Source organism: Capricornis sumatraensis, chromosome 1 (genome assembly GCF_032405125.1).
Source record: "Capricornis sumatraensis isolate serow.1 chromosome 1, serow.2, whole genome shotgun sequence".
Lineage (NCBI taxonomy): Eukaryota > Metazoa > Chordata > Mammalia > Artiodactyla > Bovidae > Capricornis > Capricornis sumatraensis.
Window position 1 is genome coordinate 241109031 of NC_091069.1, and position 17064 is coordinate 241126094.

Sequence of the window (17064 nt, forward strand, 5' to 3'; positions counted from 1 at the left end):
ATGACCCCTAGTGTTCTGAAGGAAAGTCCTGCTTTCATTCAGGCTGCAGGTCAAGTATAGCTGTTCTAGAAGCCATTTGGTCTCTCTGCATCAGTCTGTACTGGTTCATTATTTGTTGATTCAAAGTTTAAATTTTAGAAAGCAATCTTAAAATAAGTTTTTGAAAGCTGTCGCTTTTATATCTTTTGTCCTGACGTATTCCCATAACTCTGCATTTGTCTGTCTGTCAGTTTGACATCTCCACATAGACATGTACAGGTGCTCTTGGACAAAACAAAACTCTTAATTCTCTCTTTCCCCAACCTGCTTCTTTTTCCTCTTTATAAAGGTACCTTTTCCACCTAATTCTTTAAGCCAAAGCTTTGATTCCTCTTTTTCTTTCTATCCTGGCGTAATCCCTTTAGCAAACTCTGTTGACCCTGCTTCCCAATCCATGAACTTCTTACCTTCCCCGTAACATTCTTGTCCAAGCCATGGGCGTTTCTTTCTTGGCGTGTTCTTGCTTCTGCTCTTGCTCTTCCCCACAGTATTCTTTATATAGCATGCAGAGTCATCTTTGTTTTTTTCAACTTCCGTTATGTGTGTCATTCCTTTGCTTGAAGGCTTGTGGTGACTTCCCATATCATTTAGGATGAAACTCAAATTCTTCAGTAGAATGCTGATGTGAGTACTCATTAATCTTCAGTTACACCAGTTCCAGTTACGTCGTTTCTATTCCGTTCTGCTTGCTCTTAATCATGTGGATCTTTGGTTCTGTGTCTTTCTCTGTTGCTCCTGTGTGTATGTGAGCACTCTGTTGCTGAGGCTTTCTTTTTGAATAACATTAAGATGAATATTATTTCATGAGTAAAGTCTTGTTTTCCTGCTTTTATTTTTAAAAACAGATGAGCAAAATAATTTCTTTTAACTCTCAAGAGAAAAAGATGAAAAACGTTTGTTTTACCTCGTGGGTTGCCCTGCTGTATATTCCTCCCCCTTTGAGGAGTGGTGACTGGCAAAATAGATGTCTTATCTCTCACACCAGACGCCACTGTTGAGGAAGGGTCTGTAGAGCTTGCTGTTCAGTATGGTAATTACTAGCCATATGTGAGTATTTAAATTAATGAAAATGAAATAGAATTAAAACTTCAGTTCTTTCATTGTACTAGCTACGTTTCAAGTGCTTACTAGCCACAGGTGGCTGGTGGCTACTGTACTGCATGGCGTGCTGCAGGGCATTTCCCTGTTGGACAGCATGACTGTAGATAGATGGTTTATTATGTGTGTGCCACTTGTGAATTGTGCTAATTAACCAAAAGTCCAATTTAAAAACCCTTTTTTAAACTACAACAAAAACACTTTTTAAATTGTATGAATTTATAGCAGCACACTACTGGTAACCGATCTTATCAAAAAATGGACACGTGAAATGAAGATCTCTTTTACAAAGAACAGGATACTCATGGTGTATATTGGGTTACAAAGCAATTGATGACATTTGTTTCAAAAGCTTAATGTGCTGTTCATTTTTATTTCAGATGATCCTGTACATGCAGCTCCAACCACTTCTACGCGTGTGTTTTATATCAGCGTAGGAGTTTGCTGTGCAGTAATATTTCTTGTAGCAATAATATTAGCTGTTTTGCACCTTCATAGTATGAAAAGGATTGAACTGGATGACAGGTATTGTACATCTTTGGGGAAAGGAAAAAAATAAAAGCAGTTATTTGCATATACATGGGAGCCTACCCACACCCATGCGCAGTGGTGCACAGTGGTGCAGGGGAAGAAGGGAAGGTGATTAAGCCCTGGCCAAAGGAAAAATACCATCTTTGTGTTTCTCTGTAGTTTTATTTTAAAAAATTTGTGAGGTCAGAAATACAGTTTATTATTTGGTGAAAAAGTAGAGATCAATTTTTTTTCTATCCCCTTTGACATGACTGTCGTCTAGACTTCTAGTGCCTTTTTGAAATAGCCCTTCTTTTTTCTTCTCGCTTGTCCCTCCATCATTATCTGTCCATTTGTCCATTCATCCATCCAGTTTAACATTGACTGAGAACCTGCTATGATTTAAATCATAGTTCTCAACCTGGTTGCCTATTTGAGTCATGGGTAAACTTTTAAAATATATCAACACCCCTTCCAAAAATTCTGATGTTATTGGTCTAGGGTGGTGGTTGGGCATTCAGTATTTTATGTTTTTTAATTAAAGCTTCACTGGTGACTCTAATGTGTAGCTTTGAGATACACTGGTAGATACTATGCTAAGTGCTAGGAATAAAACAATAAATGATGTACTATCATGGCTTCAAGTATTTAATCTTTGACATTAAACATATTTATAAAAGTCTATAAATTTGATGATATGTATTAGAGTGTGGGAATATAGCAGCTTGTCCCAGCCTGGGTGAGTCAGGATGACTAGAAGTACATTGTAGACAGGATAGGGTGAGAGGTAGAGATGAAATGATAGATGAGTTTATTTTCTTAGTCCACAGTTCTCGTTTCCCTCCTTAGTGATTCCCACTTGCTGACTGAAGACATTCTCAGCTTCGTGACTTGGCTTTCAAGGTGTCCTCCTTTAAAGTGTGGAGATAAGCACCCCTTCCTCTTTGAACTTGCCTCTTATGCTCCAGTCAAATAATTACTTCTTCCTCACCTTTGCTCTACTCTTTGCCCTCCAGGACTTTTGTTCATGCCTTCTTTTGTTCCCTATATTTGCCATGGATTCAAATCCTCTCCATTCTTCACATCTCAACTCCATTGCCATCTCTTTCATGAAGTCTTTTTTGAGCCCCCCAGCTGTCAGTTTCTCCCTCTTCTTTTTGTCTCTCTTTCCTTCCCTGTTTCTCTTTTCTCTCTGTTTGGTAGCAGTTACTGTACCTTTTCCCTATGTACTTGTCTTTCCTGCTCGAATGTAAGCTTTTCCAGTTAGGAAGCATTGCATCTTACTGCTGACTCCCCCAGTCCTATGTGGTGTCATACATATAGCGAGTAAGCATATGTCCGGCAGAAACAGCACAAGGGAATGGGGGAGGCTGGTTGGATTAATTCCTGCCCCTAAGTATTCTCTGTCCCCTCGGTTACACTTTTTTTATCTGAGCAGAGAAAGAAGAGAAAGGAGGTCAGAGTAAGAAAAGAAACAAATGGGTGAGGTGTTGCAGAATATGTTTTGTGTGTATGATTGCGTTCATTAGATTTGGGTTTTGTAGAGAAAGAGCTAAGGAGGTCATGAGGTAACAGGAACATTTTGATGGGACTCTTGAGAGAGGATATGGCAGAGTTAAAGGTCACTGGGAGGCACAGCATTTCAGAGTTAGTCTTGATAAACACATTCTTCTTGAGGGTTTGCTTGTGTGTGAGGGCTCTGAACCATGTACAGCCAGGTCAGAGTTGTACAAAAACTTAAGAATTTGTGGGGCTTATACCTTTGCTGCTGAAATAATTCGTTACCACCCATTGCTCAGACGGTAAAGTGTCTGCCTACAATGCAGGAGACCCGGGTTCGATCCCTGGGTTGGGAAGATCCCCCAGAGAAGGAAATGGTAACCCACTCCAGTATTCTTGCCTGGAAAATCCCATGGACGGAGGAGCCCAGTAGGCTACAGTCCACGGGGCTGCAAAGAGTCGGACACAACTGAGTGACTTCACTCACTCACTCACCCATTAATTGGTGTTCCAGTTCTCTCTAGTTTTTTGACAAAGATTTCCAGACGATGCCTGATGAGAAGCACCTTTCATCATCACTTGTTTTCAGGGTACAGCCTAATGGTTAAGAGCATGGACTGGAGCTAGCACACCTCTGAATTCTGGTTTTGCTACTTTCTAACTTTGTGGCCCAGAGGAAGTTTTGTAGCCTCTTTATGTCTTGGTTCTCCTTATCTCTAAAGCAGAGATGATCATGGCACATACTTAGTAAGCATGTTGTTAAGTTCTAGTGAAATAAAACTGTAAGCTCTTAGAACAAGCCCTGCATATGGTAAGTGCCTTTATTAGGCTTCTTCTTTTCAGAAAGTTGCAGTGTACTGGTAGTCATGGATTGATTTCTTCTTCAACTCTTGCCTGTTCTACTGCTGCTGCTAAGTTGCTTCAGTCATGTCCGACTCTGTGTGACCCCATAGACGGCAGCCCACCAGGCTCCCCCGTCCCTGGGATTCTCTAGGCAAGAATACTGGAGTGGGTTGCCATTTCCTTCTCCAATGCATGAAAGTGAAGTCGCTCAGTCGTGTCCGACTCCTAGCGACCCCATGGATTGCAGCCTACCAGGCTCCTCTGTCCCTGGGATTTTCCAGGCAAGAGTACTGGAGTGGGTTGCCATTGCCTTCTCTGCCTTTTCTACTAGCTGTTACTTATTACTTGACAGCAAGCTAATAGTGGTGACTCGAAACTTCCCATGTAGTAATCTAATAGTATCGAGGCACTTGGTTCTCTTTGCGTTGGGGCCTGTGAGATGGCAGTGACTACCACTTCATCAGGTGTTGTCTGCTAGTACTACACCATGCTCTGTATGTGTAGTAGTTTATTTGATGCTCACAGCCACTTAGTGGTATGATGCTGTCCTTGTTTTAAAGGTGAAGAAACAGACTTGAAGAGATTAAATAACTTCTTCAGGATTGCGCTGCTAGAACCAGAGCAGAGCAACAGGAAGGACTCATTGTTGTTGTAATGAAAGTGAAAGTGTTAGTCGCGCAGTCATGTCTGAGTCTTTGTGAGCCCGTGGACTGCAGCCCGCCAGGCTTCTCTGTCCATGGAATTCTCCAGGCAAGAATACTGGAGTGAGTTGCCATTTCCTCCTCCAGAGGATCTTCCCAACCCCGGGATCAAACTCTGGTCTCCTGCATTGCAGGCAGATTCTTTACTGTCTGAGCCATAAGGGAAGGCCAATTGTTGTAATAGATGTATTGTAATAACTCAGTATTGTAATTGTATAAAGCACTTACATTTGGTTTCCCTGATGGCTCAGACGGTAAAGAAACTGCCTGCAATGCAGGAGATCCAGGTTCAGTCCCCGGGTTGGGAAGATCCCCTGGAGAAGGGAATGGCTACCCACTCCAGTATTCTTGCCTGGAGAATTGCATGAACAGAGGAGCCTGGCAGGCTATAGTCTGTGGGATCGCAAAGGGTCAGACACAACTGAGCAATTAACACTTTCACTTCTTTTTTCACTTGTTATATGCCAGGCACTGTTCCACGTGCTTTATATCCATTAATTCCCTCAGTCTTGACAACAGCCCTGTAAGGTTTGATGGAACCCATGGCTCCACGGAATTCCTTGCACAGGGATGGTAGAGAGTTTTTCCATTCCTGACACTCGGGAGCCAGAGTCCTGTTCTACACAGCTTATTTAGAGGCAGAGACCAAAACTGCCTAAGGGGGTGCTCATGCCAAGGAATTTGGAGCCCATGTGTGTGACTTGCCCTCTCCTGACAGTACAAGCTCATCTTTTCCATCTCTGCTGTGCCAGGGGAGTGTGTTCTGGAGAAGCAGAGCTTCTGTGAAGCCTTTGCACAGAGGGACTGGCCTTTGCTCTGTCTGCCCCATAGTCTCTCCCTGTTGGCTGTTGAATATAGGAGAACTCATTCCTTTGTGGGTTGCTTGAATTTGTTGTTTGACAATATCTTCATTTTCCATTATCTCATTACTGGCGACAAGGCCGTTTTATTTCCCTTTATTCATTTCTGTGTCTGGTGTCTGATGGCTATCGTTGAATGAATATTTCATGAAGAATTTCTTGAAGGAGGGATTAGTGGAGAGAGGCAGGAATCATTCTATTAGAGCAGTAATTCTTTGCCTCTTTTGATACATATCAATAGCTCATATCAGAAGCAACCATTCTGTGTGCTTTATAGCTTTCTATATGAAGAAAGTGTGTTTTTCTCTGTTTATTGATTGATCCAATAAGTGTTAGTTGAGCTCTCAGTAAGGCTCAGTTGGGCCCACTTGAGGCCTCTTGGGCCAGGCCCTGACTTTAGTGTTGGGGAGGAAGGAGTGAACAAACAGGTACTTCTCCTGCTTTCATGGAGTTTATAGTCTGCTGTAACAGGTATTAAACCAGAAATCCTGCTAAAATGTAGGCTTCACGAAAGTAGGGATCTTTGTTTATTGTGTTCACTGCTGTATCGCCAGCACTTGGCACAGTATCTGGCATATAATAGACACTTAGTAAATAGTGTTGAATTAATAAATGAATTAGATATATAAATATAAATTATAACAAGTGCTCTGAAGGAAAATGATGATCTTTGCCCTAAATTCTAACTTTAACTCTATAGCAGAGTTCATATCTGCTCATCTTACTTGCTTATGAAAGTTAAATGAGATAATTTATTTAGACTGGTATTAAACTATTAAGTGCAAGCAAGTGTACATTTTTATCTCACTTTTTATCTCATGTGCTATAGCTATGTAAATATTGATTTTAATAGGTAACAAGGGTTGATCCTCAAATGCTCCATCTTTCTCATAAATCTGGGATTTCAAAGGTTTGTTCTGGCCGCTTGACATAGTGCTTTGCTCATTATTCAGTTCAGTTCAGTTCAGTCGCTCAGTCGTGTCTGACTCTTTGTGACCTGCAAATGAATCGCAGCACGCCAGGCCTCCCTGTCCATCACCAGCTCCCGGAGTTCACTCAGACTCACGTCCATCGAGTTGGTGATGCCATCCAGCCATCTCATCCTCTGTCATCCCCTTCTTCTCCTGCCCTCAATCCCTCCCAGCATCAGTCTTTTCCAGTGAGTCAACTCTTCGCATGAGGTGGCCAAAGTACTGGAGTTTCAGCTTTAGCATCATTCCTTCCAAAGAACACCCAGAGCTGATCTCCTTTAGAATGGACTGGTTGGATCTCCTTGTAGTCCAAGGGACTCTCAAGAGTCTTCTCCAACACCACAGTTCAAAAGCATCAATTCTTCAGCGCTCAGCTTTCTTCACAGTCCAACTCTCACATCCATACATGACTACTGGAAAAACCATAGCCTTGACTAGACGGACCTTTGTTGGCAAAGTAATGTCTCTGCTTTTGAATATGCTATTTAGGTTGGTCATAACTTTCAGCCACTAAATATGTACATGCTCCTAACATTGTTGCATGCTCAGGCTTTTCAAGAATCTGAGGTGGTACAAGAGTGCCACCTACTGTTGAACTAGTAAATACTTTGGGATCTGTGCATATTTATTCAGTCATCAGTGTTGGTTGCAGGTAATATTTAAATTGTACTTTCCACATATATTATGTAACTTGAGCCTCCCCTAGATCCTGGGATATGGGTTTTCTTAATCCCATTTTATGGGTAAGTATTTGTATTCTATTATATTCTCCATCTTTGGGAATGATAATGCTTCTCCTCCCTCCCCATTATTGAATCCTGGACTTCTACAGTTTTAATTTCTGATGTGATCTTTGAGTCGTGCTCAAAACTCCAAAAACGGGTGCTCTGTGGTTCTAAGGATTAGGGATGGTAATATTAGTAATAATGAATATAAATAGTAATAATAATAGATAAATGTATATTTGAGGGCAGGCCATTGACCTAAAAGGATTATATTTTTCATGTAATAATTTTAGCAACCTTTTCAGGAGGTAGTATTGTAGTCATTTTATCCATCACGAGTTTGAGGCTCCAAAAGCACTATTTTGCCTAAGGTCATACAGCTAGTTAATAAATGGTGGTGCTGGCAGTTTTGATTTCAAGGTTATACTTTCCATCTCTTCACTCTGCTATCCTGTACCTACTATACATGTAGACCTATATAGATCAATTTTTGAGTAGCAGCTTTTTGTCATTATGTGTATTTTTAATCACTGGGCTTTGAAAATACAGAACTATTGTTGGGGTGTGGTCATTCAAAAGATTTCCATATTTAGGAAAGTTCGGAGTCTCTGATTGGACTCTGCTCATCCTACAGCTAAGAGAGACATGGAAAGTAGCCCTTCCTTCTTGAGGGTATGACATCTTGCCTTTGATTTCACACTTCATGCTGAATTTCTATGCTTTACTTTTCCACTGCTGCAGAATTACTAGACTTGAAGCAGTGTAATTAGAATGTGGTCGAGGGTGACCTGGGATAAGGTGGTTGTCCACTGACAAAATGAAAGGACATTGATTTGTAGTAATCTCGAGTATGAAGTTGTTTGAGCCTACCATCTTCTGGGTCTCTTGATTACTTAAAAAATGTGGCATAATAAAATGCTTCAAGTGCTAGCGATTTCTAATAAATTCTATAAATTCCCAAAAGGTGGGATTAGGGAAGTAGAAGAAGCAAAATGTATTCAATTAAACAGACTTGAACCCGGTAGGATATCCTTTCCCAAGTTTTGAGCATGTTTGATTTGCTTTCATATGCCATCATCTGTAGGCCATTTGGTTATGGACCATCATTAAAAGAATCCTGTCTTTATACTCCTTATCTTAAAAGCGATCTAAATTGAGTGGCATGAGTTCTTAACTAAGTATTGGTCCACAGTTCCCTAATATATTGTGTGAGGTTCAAGACTGCTATCTATGGTATTTGAAGAATGCTACATTTTGTGAATGACTTTGATATGATGAATCACCTGATGATTGTGGAGGTAGAAAGGAAAGAAAAAGAACAGAGCTCTGCATTATGAAGTAGAGTAAAATTTCAGTATGAAACATTTGTGATGGAGATCCATGCATTATTGTGATCTCTGTTAAGGTTTTAAGCTGGTTGTAATGGCTCCATGCATTTTATATGTATTGAAAAAGGAAATTTCTCATTGAAGCTGACTTGCCAAGTGTTTCTCTTTTAAAAATTATTTGCAGCATCAGTGCCAGCAGTAGTTCCCAAGGGCTGTCTCAGCCGTCTACCCAGACGACTCAGTATCTGAGAGCCGACACACCCAACAATGCAACTCCTATTACCAGTAAGAGTTAATTTAATTCTAAAAGTTAAAGATGATTTACTAAAATTGTTTATGGTCTGTTCTTGGTCCTGTCTGTCTTGTCCTTGGTTAATTACTTATGGGACATATGCCGTGCTACATTCATAGAATCGAACATGTACAGAATTAGGCTTAAACTTTTGTCTTCTAGAACATTGAATGAAACATTCCAAAATTAGAGTATTAAAATTTTAGGTTTAGTTGTTAGAATTAGTTTTAGGGAGGTTTCTAGAGATTATGTTAAAAGGGCTACTGAATCACTTCTGTACAAATTCAAAAGGAGGATTTTCAAATAGTTAGAATAAGCCACTGAGCTGTATGAAGACAGAGACTTGGATTTTAATGAATTATTTGGTCTCATGGGCTGTGGTAAGGACTTTACATTGTTTTCTGATCATGATGGTAAACTAGCTGCCATTGGAGATCTAATTTCCTTTATTTTGAACAGGATTTTAATTAAAGTTTTTATACTGTAGCTGTTCAGGGGAAAATAATCATTCTTGGAGTATACTTTAGACATAATGAGGATTGAGAAACGTCATTCACCAAACAAGAAACAACGCAATCATCAGAATAGACAGTGGGCCACAAGTCAGGACTCAACTCACTGGTGCCATTGATTAATTAGGTTCTTGTAGGCAAGTTACCTTTTTCTCCCTTGGACTGACATTTACTTTCTAGTAAACTAAAATTAAGAATATCTGTTCTTGGACTTCTCTTGTGGTCCAGTGGTTAAGAATCTGCCTGCCAGTACAGGGGACACAGGTTTGATCCCTGGACTGGGAAGATCCTACAGGCTACAAAGCAGCTAAGCCTGTGGACCACAACTACTGAGCCTGCATGCTGCTAAATACCGAAGCCCGTGCGCCTTAGAGCCTGTGCTCTGCAACCAGAGACGCCCCCACAGTGAGAAGCCATGCACTGCGTCTAGAGAGCAGCTCAGCTAGAGACAAGGCCAGGCACAGCAATCAGGACCCAGCACAGCCCCCAGATAAACAGATGATCCTAGGAGTGAATGCAAAATGCAAAGTCAATTAAAAAAAATGATAAACAACATTATTTAAAAGATAAGACTATCTGTTCTTCACCCAGTGCCCTCCTATGGTCTTTCAGTATTGTTTCTCATTAAGAAGAATCAGGATTCTTTGGAGAAACGGACGATCTTAGGACTGGGTCAGGAATAAGTAAGATAACCTGGGATATTTGTTGAGCCAAAAATCAAGGAAACTACTAAAGACTTTAAGAGCTTTCCAAAATGGAACCATTGAGCATCAAAAAGAATAATGACTGCAGTAGATTGAAGTGATATAAATGTGAAATGTAGAAATGTGTGAAAATCCACAAATTTGTAGTGATACTTTTTTTAAAAAAAAGTTCCTTATGGGAGGTAACTGAGGCACCAATAATACCTTACTCTGACAGCTGAGCATGAACTGTTTTGCACTAACCAGATAGTGCTGGCTTGAGAAGGGAACATTTTTTTTTTTTAACAGAAAAGTCCCAGCTAATAAATGCAGAAGGAATGATAGACTCAGAATATCATACCTGCATCCCCTAATAAAATACTTGATTCAGTAAAAGATTGTCCATGTTTTAAACTATATGAACAGAGGGAGGGTAGGGAGCTTTACCATTTGAGGGATCATAGTGTTACTGCCTGAATCCGCTACTGGAACTTAGCATCATTAAAAGTAGGATAGCTAGGTAGTTTGTATTCCCAGGTGGAATATTCTTGTCTTCTTCCCCTACAGAGAGTTAACCTGGATCTAATTAAGGCTATAAGACTGACTTTCAGTTTACAAGGATAGAGCAACGAGTTAGATGACGCTGGAAGAGTCAGATGCTGGACTTTCTCCAGGGTAGTTGATCTAGTTTCTTTAGTAAGATGTGGCAAGAGAAACGAAAGGGGAAAGAAGCGGGCATTGTAGCTTAAAAGAAATCTAAGAGAAATCATAGCAGCAGTTAACATCTCCACCAAGGAAAGAAAGATGTATGTCCCTCAGGATATAAAATGATAGATGTGAGGGTAGTTCAGATTATTCCTAAGAAACACATCATTGCTTTAAATGTTTAGCTTTGCTCATTGGAGTCATTTCTTGATTGTGGATATAACCTTAAAGAGGTAGATAAGCAAATCATTATATATGCTAAAAGCAAAACGCACTTTAAAAAGTCAGTGGAAGTACAGTTATTTTTTGACAGATTTTCAAGTTTACCACCAATAAGTTTACTTGTTTTTGTAGACATTGCCTTAAGGAGATAGATACTTCATTTCTTAAGCATGATACAAAATAAATAGTGTTTTTTAAAAAAAGCCCAACAGAAATATATTTGCCTGTAAATAAAAAAAGTGAAAGGAGCAGAAAAAAATACTTGAAGATAAAGGAGTCAAGAGTTTTCAAAAATAACAAAACACAATAGTATACAGAGGGAAGAAACTCAGAGAACTCCAGGAAGGATTAAACACTCATATATACTAGACATACACACACACCTAGGTGTATCATGGTCAAATTGCTGATCAGTGGGATCAGGTTTTGTCATCCTAATGCATCCTTTTTATAGTAAAGTTTTTCAAAGCTTGTCATGTAGTTCTTCCAGCAGCCACTGATAATCATTGTCTGAGTCCACCCTTTCTTTCGGGATTTTTCTTCCCTAAAATACCGTTCCAATTTCTGCTTGCTAATAACACTAGATCTTCCTTTTATTCTAACTTTTTTTTGTTGCAATGAGAATTTTAATTTATGGCCAGAAATTTTGTTTTGCTGTCATCATATTAAGAATGAATATGAATCAAGGGAACTGAAAAACGAATATGGATCTCACAATGGTATGACTAGGCTGTATGGATGCTAGAATGATTAAACCAATTATATATGTGTATATATATATATATATTTTTTTTTTTTAAGAAAAGATATTTTTACAAACATCTCTTCATTTGAAGTTTTTTTGTTAGGAGACTATATTAGAAAATCTTTGGAGAAAAAAGCAGTTCATTCAAGGGATTAGATTAATTCCATGAGTCAAATTTTGTTTCATTTGGCAGAAAAGCAATTGAAGTGGTATTAATAAAATACTATTTTTAGTGTTTCTTGTTTTAATTCTGCATTTTAAGGTTTTGGGGTAGGTGGGAAAGTGTTTCTTTAAAATTTAGTAGGGCCTTCATAAATAATTCTCCCTGTGTGTGCCTTTTTCCTTGTTGATACTTACCTTCATTTGTTCCTGTGACTTGACTCCTGGGGTTCTAACTGAACTAGTTTATTCTGATGCCATAAGAAGGTATTTATATTTCTTGGTTTGGCTTTGTTGGCTCCTCAGGTTATCCTACTTTGCGGATAGAGAAGAACGACCTGAGAAGTGTCACTCTTTTGGAGGCGAAAGCTAAGGTGAAGGATATCGCAATATCCAGGGAGAGGATAACTCTAAAAGATGTACTCCAAGAAGGTACCTATTCTCTCAAAATCAGATTTTCAAGGAAGATTTACTGTTAGTATAAATGGTTTTTTGTTTCAGATTTTAAGAATTTCATCTCATTTCATCCCTAAGGATAGAAAGCAGTTCAGTTCAGTTCAGTTGCTCAGTGATGTCTGACTGTTAGCTACTCCATGAACCTCAGCACGCCAGGCCTCCCTGTCCATCACCAACCCCCGGAGTCCACCTAAACTCATGTCCATCGAGTCGGTGATGCCATCCAACCATTTCATCCTCTGTCTTCCCCTTCTCCTCCTGCCCTCAATTTTTCCCAACATCAGGGTCTTTTCAAATGAGTCAGCTCTTTGCATCAGGTGGCCAAAGTATTGGAGTTTCAGCTTCAAAATCAGTCCTTCCAGTGAACACCCAGGACTGATCTCCTTTAAGATGGACTGGTTGGATCTCCTTGCAGTCCAAGAGACTCTCAAGAGTCTTCTCCAACATCACAGTTCAAAAGCATCAATTCTTTGGCACTCAGCTTTCTTTATAGTCCAACTCTCACATCCATACCTGACCACTGGAAAAACCATAGCCTTGACAAGATGGACCTTTGTTGGCAAAGTAATGTTTCTGCTTTTGAATATGCTATCTATGTTGGTCATAACTTTCCTTCCCAGGAGTAAGTGTCTTTTAATTTCCTGGCTGCAGTCACCATCTGCAGTGATTTTGGAGCCCAGAAAAATAAAGTCAGCCACTGTTTGCACTGTTTTCCCCATCTATTTGCCATGAAGTGATGGGACCAGATGCCATGATCTTAGTTTTCTGAATGTTGAGTTTTAAGCCAGCTTTTTCACCCTCCTCTTTCATTTTCATCAAGAGGCTCTTTAGTTCTTCTTCACTTTCTGCCATAAGGGTGGTGTCATCTGCGTATCTGAGGTTATTGATATTTCTCCTGGCAATCTTGATTCCGGCTTGTACTTCTTCCAGCCCAGCATTTCTCATGATGTACTCTGCATATAAGTTAAATAAGCAGGATGACAATATCCAGCCTTGACGTACTCCTTTTCCTATTTGGAACCAGTCTGTTGTTCCATGTCCAGTTCTAACTGTTGCTTCCTGACCTGCATATAGGTTTCTCAAGAGACAGATCAGGTAGAAAGCAGTGCACAATTTATTTCCTCTATAAAGCTGATCTTTATTTTCCCTTTCTTTAGATTTTTAACTTGCCTTATTAAGCTTTGGTATGATTTTGATATTTTGACATTCAAGTATATTAAAGCATGATTATTAGTGTTTGTCACCTTTAAAAGGATATTTCCTGTTTAGTTCTTGACCAAAGATGATCACTTGCTCACAGGCCTTTTTGAAACATTCTAAGTAATTTTCTCTGTGATGGAAAGTATAGGGGTTCCAGCAGAAGGAGATGCATCGATATTGGAGTTATGCCCAAATTCCAGTCTCAGTCCCACAGTTTATTACCTACATGACCTTAGACAAATAATTTCCTGTCTTCCGTAGCCAGTTTCCTTGTCTGTAAATATGGGTTTATGTTTTCTACTTTAGACATGAAGACTAGATGAACTGATGTACATTAAATGAAGTAACACATGATAAGTGTTTGAGAGATAAGACCCTGCCCTTCCCTGTTTGCTGGTCCTTGCTTTCTTTTTTAAGTTTCAGGGTATTGACTGGGGACAATGCTGAAAGAAGAGGACAGAAATTAATAATAACATACTTTCCTGAACTCTTCAAGTTGTTCAATAGACAGTAGCTTTTCCCCTTCCATAACTCAGTTTGAAGTGTTTTGGGTGCATGTGAGTCATTCTGAATTCATCTATCAGTTAGAGATGCTTGTTTGTCAGTCACAGCTAAGGGAGGGGTTTGAACTGTCCCAGAGGCAAATAGTCATTAACAGAAGCAGGGTTTTTTTTGTGTGTTTTTGAATGTTTAAGGAGAGTCCATTTTTCTCCTTTGTCATTGCTCTGAGGCTAAGTCTAGAAATTTGTAAATGTCTCTCTGGATAGCCCATTGCTGAGCTCCAGTGCTCTTGCTGCTGCTGCTGCTGCTGCTGCTAAGTCGCTTCAGTTGTGTCCGACTCTGTGCAACCCCATAGACGGCAGCCCACCAGGCTCCCCTGTCCCTGGGATTCTCCAGGCAAGAACACTGGAGTGGGTTGCCATTTCCTTCTCCAGTGCATGAAGGTCAAAAGAGAAAGTGAAGTCGCTCAGTCGCGTCTGACTCTTTGCAACCCCATGGACTGCAGCCTACCAGGCTCCTCCGCCCATGGGATTTTCCAGGCAAGAGTACTGGAGTGGGGTGCCATTGCCTTCTCCCCAGTGCTCCTAGCTGTATCATTAGTTTGTTTAGGCTATTTCAGAATGAATTCTCATAGACATTTTAAATACGTCTTTTCTAAAAGCAAGTTAAGATGTTTTGTAGTTTAAAAAGAAGGAAAATAAAAGATTTGAGTCTTTCTATGGTAGGGCTGGAGTAATGTTGATCACATTTGGCCTTGTTATGTTTAAGTTGTATTGTGCCAGAAAGTTTTGTACGTATAATTTTATAAGCATTATCATATGATCTCAGTAATTATTGTTTTTCCTTCTAGGTACTTTTGGGCGTATTTTCCATGGGATTTTAGTGGATGAGAAAGATCCAAATAAAGAAAAACAAACATTTGTGAAAACAGTTAAAGGTAGGATTTGTTCCCATCCTGTCTCCATAATGCTTTTCTGTCTAAGGTGGCTTATGCCAGTGAAATTATTTCAGATTTTCAAAGTGTGACAGACCTTTCAATAAGTCCATGTTAATATAGCTCATACAGGCTAACTTTTAGGAGATTTGTGTTGTTCTCATTAAGGTATAGAAAATAGAAGCTAATAGTTAAGACATTATGCATTTGTTAGATGGTACTCAAAAGTGAAAGTCACTCAGTCGTGTCCGACTCTTTGAGACCACATGGACTGTAGAGTCCGTGGAATTCTCCAGGCCAGAATACCTGGAGTGGATAGCCTTTCCCTTCTCCAGGGGATGTTCCCAACCCTGGGATCTAACCCAGGTCTCCTGCATCGCAGGTGGATTCTTTACCAGCTGAGTCACAAGGGAAGCCCCAGATAATACTCAGGCTTCCAGTTAAACTGCATCCACTTAACTTCTTTTTTCTTATATCTAATACTATGTTTTTCCTAGGTTCCAATGTTTGGTTTTTCCTTCTTAAAAAACATCTCAGCACACCCTATCCCCAGTACTGAGGAATTGTAAAGAAAAAGATGAACTACTCTACCTTATGAGTATAGCTGTTATTTGCCTTCCTCTCACTCCTGGTACCCCCTTTTTTTGCTGTTATGTATAATTTGCAGAAAATATCCACTTGTGTGTGTTCTATCTTGGTAGAGTTTTACAGATACAGCCATAGTTAGAATTGCTGCCCCATAAGGTATTTACATTGAAAATTTTGATAGTTGTTGCCAGATTGTTTTCTAAAAGGTAGTGCTTAGTTTATATTTTCATTAACAGAATACCTATTTTCACATGTTCACCTTTTGGAGAAATATATTGCTTAGATTTTCACTTACTGGTTTATATAAAATTTTCAGTTAGAGAGTCCCTATAAAAATATACTAGAATATTTTTAATATGGTTTATTGCCTAATACTGGTAAATTAGCAAACCTTTTTATGATATTAAAATTTTAATGATTTATGATTGGTGTTTGTAAAAGCTTAAAAGTCCCTTGGACTGCAAGCAGATCCAACCAGTCCATCCTGAAGGAGATCAGTCCTGGGTGTTCATTGGAAGGACTGATTTTGAAGCTGAAACTCCAGTACTTTGGCCACCTGATACAAAGAGCTGACTCATTTGAAAAGACCCTGACGCTGGGAAAGATTGAGGGCAGGAGGAGAAGGGGACGACAGAGGATGAGATGGTTGGATGGCATCACCGACTTGCTGGGCATGAGTTTGGGTAAACTCTGGGAGTTGGTGATGGACAGGGAGGCCTGGCGTGCAGCAGTTCATGCGGTCTCAAAGAATCGGACACAACTGAGCAACTGAACTGAACTAAAATAATTCTTAGTTGAGTCTTTTTGCTTATTTTAAGAGAAGAAAAAATGTGGTAATTTAAAGAGTACTTAATTAAGCCTGACAGTGTCTGATGTAAGGTGAGATAACTAGAATATTTTGGAAAAACAAATTTAACATTTCAAATGCATAAATTGAGGGCAAAACTAAATTCAGTTTTATGAGTAGGAGGTGACAATTTTATGACATTCACAACGTTAACTTACAAGAACTTATGTTTAATGTTAATTTACAAGAACTTTGTTTCTAAATTTACTTAAAGGAATTCTTGAAAAGTATGAAGGGCTTATGTTTATCATTTCTAAAAAGTTGGATTGTACTAATCTAACCAAAAAAATCCTAGGAATATACTTTCTTTTAATTTAGCAAATTGTTTAAGGATGCTACAAGCACAAATTTATACTTTTCTTTTCTAAACAAATGATTCAACTTACTGTGTTCAATATTTATTCATTCACTTCTCCTAAGCGTAAAACACTATTAAAAATGGATATTTAAGTTTGGTCCCACTAGGTTTTCTGACTAGTGTTGAAGGATACTTTATCTATTACTCTTTGTAAATGTAAAATTTGAGCCCTAATTTTAATAACATCTGTCTTTTGTTACACTTTCTCCACTTTTTAAAGGAAACATTTCCCCTTAATTCTAATATTTCTTCTGAGGTTTGTAAATATTCTATGGATAATTTAGAAC

At 39.2% G+C, this 17064-nt stretch overlaps 1 protein-coding gene across 1 annotated transcript in view; it reads left to right on the top strand.

The window, feature by feature from the left end:
- The window catches only part of RYK (receptor like tyrosine kinase), a 184073-nt gene that overhangs the window by 120534 nt on the left and 46475 nt on the right, over positions 1–17064 (top strand). The window contains exons 10-13 of the mRNA XM_068969315.1: positions 1518–1662; positions 8760–8860; positions 12200–12325; positions 14901–14987. Coding sequence (XP_068825416.1) covers positions 1518–1662; positions 8760–8860; positions 12200–12325; positions 14901–14987 — 459 coding nt within the window. The remainder of the gene's footprint in view (positions 1–1517; positions 1663–8759; positions 8861–12199; positions 12326–14900; positions 14988–17064) is intronic.